The 9,198-nt window shown below is 31.4% G+C and overlaps 1 protein-coding gene across 1 annotated transcript; it reads right to left on the reverse strand.

The window, feature by feature from the left end:
- Positions 1 to 7,810, reverse strand: LOC105334293 (protein draper). Its single transcript, XM_034466296.2, has 10 exons — positions 7,658 to 7,810; positions 5,591 to 5,815; positions 4,773 to 5,024; positions 3,796 to 3,933; positions 3,527 to 3,664; positions 2,948 to 3,088; positions 2,563 to 2,700; positions 2,252 to 2,395; positions 1,844 to 1,958; positions 1 to 1,724 (listed from the first exon to the last, which is right to left on the reverse strand). Exons 1-10 carry the CDS (start codon positions 7,716 to 7,718, stop codon positions 1,532 to 1,534), a joined length of 1,545 nt encoding a protein of 514 aa, XP_034322187.2. The 5' UTR covers positions 7,719 to 7,810; the 3' UTR covers positions 1 to 1,531.
- Positions 7,811 to 9,198: the final 1,388 nt, after the last annotated feature.

Consider the following 9,198-nt stretch of genomic DNA (forward strand, 5'->3'; position numbering starts at 1 on the left):
CGGTTATTGTGACCTTGCGCAAAAGTCGTTTCAGAGATCAATCTAACTGCTTTAATCTAATGTTTCACTGAAAAAACCTTGAAATAATTTTTGGTCTCTAAATAATTTTTCTTAGAGATTAAGCACTTAATAAAATGGAAATACGTATTAGAGGACTTGAATAATCAAGTAGTTTGACATACACAGAGTAATGAATGCTCGTAAGTTTGAATTGGCTAGAACGAGCAAAAGTTGTTGATGTTTTATAAAACAAACACTACCCTAATGATTAGAATTTAACATATTGAATAAGGATGCTTACTGGTGGTAAAATAAAAGTCTCCGGATTCATTATTTTGGTAAGTTCTTGTATAGAAACACGATTAAAGCGTTTTGTTTTGGTCGTCGTTGTCAGGACTCCTTGATAAATAACGTGATTTCTGGTTTTATAAACTACAGATATGTGTTTTCCTTTGTTATTGTTATAAAAATATTCGACAAAATCCATTTTAAATCAATTTTTGGTAGTAGATACAGCTAAGTGGAAAATACTAGAAAAATCTTAGAAAATAAGTCACTAAAAAGTTGAAGCGAAATAGTTCAAACCGAAATATTTGATAAAACATCACCCGTTTGATAAAGCAAAGGTATACCACACGTATGAGATAAACTGCAGTATTTAAGACTAACCGATTACTGATTTCATTACCGGTAGCGACCAATCAACCAGTTTACAAAAAAACAATATTAATTGCAAAATGCTAATGACAAACGATAACAAAGAAACAATGATATCTTTTCATTATGCAGGGAAGTGAAATAAGCTGACAACACGTGTACGCATTGTTCCATGTTGAAATATAACATGATACAGAAATATAATATATAACATCATATGATGAAGAGATTTGTCAATACGTACACTCATTTTATAATATGTTAACTAACGTTAGGTCAAATATAACAAATATCTAATTGCAACAAATATATGCCTGTTTGAAATGCGTCGAGATGTTCTGATCGAAAGAAGGGCGTAAACGAAATGCAAAGCACTAAAAAAAACGAAGAAATTTCTTGTTTAGATATCAACATCCCTCGCTTGGTATATTTTTTTTCAATTTTGATATTTAAGTTATTTGTTCAAGGCAAACTTTTTTATTGAAAAAAAACCTATTAAGCTTACTACAGAGCATACTTGATCTCATTATTTTGTCAAATTCAAATAATAATTTGTTTTTGTAATCCGTTTTGTTAAAATTACTAGTTTCCATCATTTTTTTCGATTGAAAATCTGGTTTGAGACATATAAAGATGACATTCAATATACAATAGTTCAAAGAAATTGTCCCTCTCCTATTTCCTGATTTTCGCATTCCATGACATTTTTGTTTAGAAATCATGTATTCAAACACAGCAAGTATAAAGCGACCTCAATTACCCTTCCCAAATTTTGAAATTTGTTCACAAATCAAATAGAACCAAACAATAACAAATGTGTAATTTTTTCACAAACATAATAATGCACCACTACATTTGGTTTTGTACAATTGTCTCATGGTAGTTTAGCGTACTGAGATTCTTGTGAGAAGTCTCCTAGTTCATAATAAGCAGAGTTGTCTTCTCCTTGCTTGTTTTCGTATTTTGGTGAATGTTTGGTATGTTTGGGTTCATTGCTATGTCCTTCATTATGTTTATTGATATTTTCTTGGTTTTTTTGTTGTCTGCACATACCGATTCTTAGTAGTCTAAAAAGCCAAGAGGAATCGGTTTTAACTATTTTTTTTCTAAACATAAACTGATCAACAGTAAGTTAATCAAACATAAAACAGACAATATCAAAGGAATAGATTTTTCATATACCTACCTGACTATTAAAAACACAATTACTAGCCCACTTAAGATGTTAATGGCTACAGAGACATAGAGTGGGGTGGATGAATGTGTCTCCGACTCATCATCTATGGCACTGGTCTCCATCACTGAAAAGTGAAAAAAAAAATCTCAACTCCATTCTCAATTTCCAAAAACGAAATGAATAAGAATACCTACATTATTCTTAATTTCAAGAACAAATCAGCAGGCTGCTTAATTGAAAAAAAAGAAAAACAATTAATACATATGTTTTGCAACATATGCTTTTTTTATTTACTGTATTTTTGCATGTTCACTCTAAAATCAAAATAAGACAATGGAAATTATGTTTCATTTAATGAACGAAACCACATTGTGACTACTGTACAAACAGTAATCTTGTAGACATCACCATTCATACCTTGATCACAACGACTGCCATGGTAACCAACAACACACCCATGTGGACATTGACCAGTCACCTGATGACATTGTTCTCCATACGGGTATAAACAATTCCCACACTTCATCAAGCATCTTGGTCCATATGTATTGTTATTGCAAACTATTTGTATTAAATTATAATCGGGATGAAAGTGTTTTCATTTATTACTTCTCCTTATGATTAAATACATTTCAAATTGTTATCATTGATAGTAACATGAATGCATTTCTTATACTGATATAAAATATCATCAATTCATTTTTTTAATTTCTTTAACCACACATTACCTTCATTACATTCGTTGCCATAGTAACCACTATCACATCCGTTAAGACAAGTGCCATTTTTATAATGACACTGTTCTTTGTCTAGACAGAATCCACACGACTGACTACAGTTCAATCCAAACTTCCTATCATTGCATTCTGTAATAAATGCGCAGTCGTGTAGTTTAAAACATAGATTGTATAATATTGATAAGAATTAATACCGACTCGAATCAAAATTTATTAACAAGATATTTATTCCTTATCATAAGGTATATATCTATTCATTTCTAATATTTATGTTCTACAAACAATACACATCATTTACTCTAAAAATTGTTCTTTTTTTTCTTATTAGCTATGGAATGACGGTTTCGATTAAGAAAAACCACACACAATATATTACCTGTATCGCATGCTTGACCTTTCCACCCCACTTGGCAACCTCCCTCACACTGCCCTGTCACCCTGTCACATCTGTATGGAACTCCACAGTTGACGTTACACTGTTCCTGGCAGTTGTAGCCATAACGACCACTAGGACAAGCTTTTCAATTTAACGTTTAAACAATTATATAACAGTTACCTTAGTTTTAAAAAAGTTTTATTTACAAAAAAGTTTCTTTTTGAAAATATTCAAATTTAGTATATATGTTCCCTTATGTTTGCATTGAAAATCTGCGACTTTCAATTACATCGAATAATTACAATAATTATAATTTCGTACCAGAGTAACACATAAAAAACCCATATTGATGGATCTTAATAGTTTTTATATATTCGTTGTTTAGACGAGATTTCATTTGCCTTAGATACAGTAAATGGGTGAACATTTCTCTAACATATATGCATACAAATATTGTTTTTTTTTTTTTTTTTACAAATTATATGTTTTGTCGCCACATGATTGCAAAGACTTGTTTGACTTCACCTTCATATTCATATACTTACTACAGACCAATAGCAACAATTCTTTTTATCATACCTAAGTCGCACCTGGTGCCATAATATCCGCTGTCACAGCCGTTCAGACAACTTCCGTTCACGTGATGACACTGTTCGTTGTTTTTACAAATTCCACAAGTTTGCTTACATTCCAGGTCATACATTTTATTGCTGCATTCTTTAATAAAACATAAAGCTGCTCATCATTCGTCCCATAATTTATACCAAACAACCTTTTAATTTCATGATAATAGTATTCATTATATAATCATATGAATTTAAACGTCAAAAGGTGAAAGAAAATCTCACCTTCTTTACAATTTGGACCTTTGTATCCAGCAACACAGCCAAGACACGTTCCATTTACAATGTGACAGTGACCTTCCTGACAGTTCTGTGGACACGATAAAGAACAGTCTTTTCCGTAATATCCTGATATCGGACATCCTTGTTAAAAAACAAGACAATACAAAAGTGTGGTCAGCATGATAATAGAAGAAAATGTAATTTTCATGCACATTATCTTGATATAATCTTGAATCTATGTAGGAAAAACACTAATATACCTATTCATATTACAGTTAGGGTAAACTGCTACATCAAACAATATTTTTATGGATCGTTAAAGCATCATTTCTGAATCAATATGATGGATATATGCTCATAATTATTTAATATAGATATTTGTTTTGTATTTTTATAAAAAGTGAAAAAGTGTTTTTGTTGCGAGTTTATCTTTTTTATTTGATTTCATGATTTAATCACTTGACAAAGCTTAGTGTTTAATGAAAGAAAATGATATGATGTATCTATAGCATTTTAGAGAAATGTTATGGATTCTTTTGGGTAGACTGTTTATTCTAAAGTTTGTTCAAACAAATAAGATGTGTATTTACTTGTGGGCCGACCCGTCGGAGCCAAAGGTTATAAGGATTGAGGGATTGCCCATTTGACCAAAAACTTCCTAGTAATTATTGTTCCCAGGATAATCTTCACAAAGACTGCCCTTTCTTTGTAACTTGCCGATTAAAAAAAAATGATAATTTACGTATGGTAACTAGTATTGCTGATTGATTGAATGATTCTACGAAATATATGAAATGGGAAAATCCAATCAGAAAAGCATAGTTTCATCGGTGTATGAAACGGGATACGAAGGGAGCGACAATTGAGGAATTTCCTTCTTACATGCAACATTTGTATTTTCGACACCGTTTGCTACTTTTATATTGAACTAGAAAAAATGTATGGTTTAATTACGCAGTTTGTGAGCTAAAGCAACCTACCGTACACTTCTACTTCACAAAGATCATTAAAGGCATATTCAGAATATCCAGCAGGATAGGGAGGGTGTGTTCTGTTGTTGTAGTAGATGACGTATCTCCCATGTACGAAACACGTGGTGTTCATGTGATCGGGAATTGTTGTCCTGGTGTAGTTAGTGTCCTTGAAACACAGTACCCCGTCCTCTTTTTTGGTTGTATTTGATATGTAGACTGTAAATCCCAGAACTCTAGCTGTATAACCGTTGGTCTCACCTAACATCACAATGAAATTAAAGAAATCTGAGGAAAATTGGAAGATTTAATTGTGAAAACAATAAACTGGATGATTTGATAACATTGAAAGAATGATGACTACCCATGGACTGTTGCACATGTTTTATAAAATTAATATTAATATTAAAGTATTGAATGCATTTTATATGCCATATGATTTGTCATAAATCTTAACTGTGTTAGAGAAACCCCTAATGTAGAGTATTTTTTGTGTATAATTATTGTGGTTGTTTAAATTTTGATCACGTCGTTCTACATGATTGTATATGTACAAATAAATTGGTTTAAAAGAGTCGTATTTTTTCCAGCTACCAGGTATACTATATTGTTCCTGAAAAAGTCAGTTCATTAAGCAGAAGGTAGATTATGCATGTGTTCCAATCTTGCTTATCTTGAATGAAACCTTTAAATCATTATCATAACAAATCACAGTAGAGCCTGAATGAATTTAGATGATTACACTTAACAAGTGTAGAGTACTTTTTTGTTTTCATTTTAGTAAAAAAACTAATATTTTGTATTGAAAAATTCAATATTAGTATCACCCCATGCTACGTTGTCTGTTCTATGTTGAATAAAGATGTGATGTATACTAATTATTTCTCCTAGATCCACCCGCCATTCTGCTGTTGTTTGTTCGTTTTCTGAAAGTGTACATTGTCCCCCTGAAGAAGATAGATCAGATTTCCGTCCATCCACAGCACGATCCGCTTCCCACTGACTGTTGTAAGGATGCTGCTGCCATGCTGGCTTATATAAAGCTATGTTCTCTATAAAATTATTGTATAAATGAGTAAATATGCTAAATGTCAACGTCAAGGTTTGATGAACTAAACAGCAAATAGATAACATCGAAAGGAAACCATTAAGCAGCCTGGTATCATTTTGTTCATTTCCGAAATTGTTAAACATAGCATTCATATTGAACCTGAGAAGAACATCCAGTGAAAATTTTTTTTTTCTTGCAGTTTTTTGGGGGTATACTTTTATCTTATTCCAATTATTTTTTAAAACAAGGCATATAACAGCACGAGTTCGATATCTTCTTTGATTAGAATAATGAAAAGATTTTATCTTGAAAACTTAACCCATGAATTTATAAATTTAATTATTAACATACACGGTGCTTTAATGCGAGTTGCTTTGTTAAAATTTTGCCCCATCGCTACATAAATATGCAGGTACATAAATGTACCTGCAGTTACAATAAATATATGATTTATACACTCTTATCTCAAATTTATGAAACATTATCTAACATAAAGCATCTTATTAACTAAACTATTGTTACTTTCGCCAAAGGACACCGTAAAGAAAGATAATTCATGCATTATCGCTAAGATGGGGTTTGACTTATATCCAAGCTAAACAACATGTCAATGCTACAGTCACTATCACCCTGAGCGATTAAATTATCGTCTTTTTCTTGGTCATATGGATGGTATATTGTTACAAAATCACTTATCGTAAAAATCAAAATGTTTCGATGTGTATGTACTTTCATTTGTGTTTTTAGAAATTAATTCAACATGCAACTATTTAATGAAAAAAAAATATGTTTTAATCATAGCTTATTATGTTTGCATAATATATTTTTACTGCTTAAAAAGGCATTGGAGATGCAGCTGGTCAGTGTATTTTATTAAAACCTATCTGTACTATGTAAAGGAAGAAAAGTTACCTTGCTGCACTTACATGTAAATTTAAAACAAAATATCAAAGTCCAGTTAATCTTCCCCATTATAAAATGATGTTGTTTACTTTGATGAAAACAACTCGCTTAACCTTTTAAAATGCTACTGGTATGTGCCACACCTTTCTCGTAAAATACATTCTAATAATGTTGGGGTTGACTCTATATGCCTTTAACCATCATATATGCAAACGTATTTTGCCAGCTGTGCTTTCAACAACCGTTACATGTATTATTCATTATTTAAATTGCGGCGATTTTTGTGAAAAACAATACTATGTTATACGTAAACAGATTTTGATCATTTTGCTTAACTTCATAATACATACTCTCTATTGTATCAAATCAAACACATTTTATTTATATTTGTTAATTTAAACTACGGGGTCAGAAACCGAACGAATTTTAATGCTACTCGGTCTAGAAAATCATCAATAATTCATCAATCACAGCGATAGAAAAGATCCAGGCTATTAGTACCAATCAGGATGAAAACTTCTAATATCATTAACTGAAGTATTTTTTCTTTATACAGTCTGATTTAAGGGAGTAGGTTATTCAAAATAATGCATTTAAAGGAGAATTTCAAAATGACCGGTGTTTTTCCGTTTTGCTGGTGATTCAAAATGCCCATAAGTGCCAGGCAGTACATAAATAATTGTGGTCTTTAAGGGCCTCCTTAAACGTTGCTGCGTAGAATATTTTAATTCGTTTCATGGAAGACAGTTAATGTTATTTTGTAGCATCAAACAGCCAGTTATAGATATTTTTATTTATATACAGTACTTTGAAGCCAGTATCTAAAAACAAAATTAGTAATTACAAATACCCACAATCGTATCTATACACATGCAGAGATACAACATGATTAGGTATTTCAAAGTAAAGTTTGAATAAAAATGTAAATGAGCTTAATTACCATATGCTGTCCCTAAATTGACCAATATAGAAGGTAACAAAAAATAAACATTCCTTTCCATTTGAAGCAATGCGTTGCATATGTTTACTCATTGATACAGGAAGTTAAATGGAAATTAGGGAGCTGCCTGTAGACCTGTTCTGTATATTTCTAGCGACAATGACATTTAAATGTCTTTTGTTCAGTAAGTTTGTATATCAGTGCACTGACCTTAAAGAGTGTGGTAGTGTTATATAACATAGAACAAACAACGTACCATAGGGTAATACAAGTATTGAATTTTTCAATGCAATACATTTTTTGGTTAACAAATAGATGTTTTTAACTATTTTTTTTCATAAGTATATACTTAATTGTGTATGCAAGTTTAAAAGTATTATTTAATCTTGACAATAATTTTTTTGCACAGTCCGTGGTTTTTTTAAGATGCTGTAGGTGTCGACCAATCGATAAACGGGGCGTGTAGATTTCAGTCATGTCAGTTTCCGTGGCTGTTTCGATCAATTAATGCACGGGGCATGTAGAATTTAGTCCTGTTAGTTCCAAAAAGCTGTGAATTAACTATAAGTCTCCGTAAGAAATATGGGGGGGGGGGGTCATACTTGAAACATGTATATATATATATATATATATATATATATATATATATATATATATATATATATATATATATATATATATTCTTACGATATGTCTTTATCATTCTGATTGAAAGTGATCAATTAATTATTATTTTTTTTTTTTTAAAATGCTTTGTCTGCTAAATACACATTCCCCATAATAGTGTTTTTTAACACAGATTGTAAAATTACAACTCAAGTGCATTTACTTCTCCGTGTGCTTAACATAATATTTGTATTTGAAAAGCAGATTCATATTTTTTCGTCCTACCATATTGTTGTTTTGTTGAAAAATATAATGACTCTGAATCATAGTTTGTATAGACATTTATTAATCGTTGTGAAACTTAGATAAACATATTGCATTACACTATTGTTTTTGAAAGCATTATGTAATTGCCTACTTTTCACAAAATATTTTTAAGAGCTAGCTACCGAAAAACAGTACAGTAACCATTAACTATTATCATTTTGAGTGAGTATTCTCTTCCGTTCCCCAGCTATAATATGACACAACGTCTAGACAATCGTCTGGAAAACACGTTCGCATTTAGCCTTTTGACTTCTTACTATTACACATTTATCGTGCAACGTAGAAATGTGTTATACCGTAGTAAATATATCTTCATAGAAATAATTTCGTTGCATCTTTTTGCCTTTGCTACAAGTCTCTCTAACAAAATGTTTCTGCAAAGTGAGATCACAGGATGAATCTCTGCCATTCAGTCAACTGAAATGTGACTGAAAGGTAACTGAAATTTGACTGAATGGCATAGCTATGCCATTCAGTCACCTTTCCAGACCATTCAGTTAAGATTCAGTTGACTGAATGGCAGAGATTCATCCTGTGGATATCGTTTTTGATATGCCATCATAGGCTTAGAAAGAATCGACCTGTATTCGTTTAGAGACAAAGCAAGA

The sequence above is a fragment of the Magallana gigas genome, chromosome 1 (assembly GCF_963853765.1).
Source record: "Magallana gigas chromosome 1, xbMagGiga1.1, whole genome shotgun sequence".
In the NCBI taxonomy this organism is placed as follows: domain Eukaryota; kingdom Metazoa; phylum Mollusca; class Bivalvia; order Ostreida; family Ostreidae; genus Magallana; species Magallana gigas.

Coding starts and splice junctions, on each gene's coding strand:
- LOC105334293 (XM_034466296.2), bottom strand. CDS start 7,718: ATGGAAAGGAATGTTTATTTTTTGTTACCTTCTATATTGGTCAATTTA. Junction 5,025..5,590: donor AACAGACAACGTAGCATGGG/GTGATACTAATA, acceptor TTGTGATGTTAG/GTGAGACCAACGGTTATACA. Junction 2,396..2,562: donor TGGCAACGAATGTAATGAAG/GTAATGTGTGGT, acceptor TAATACAAATAG/TTTGCAATAACAATACATAT.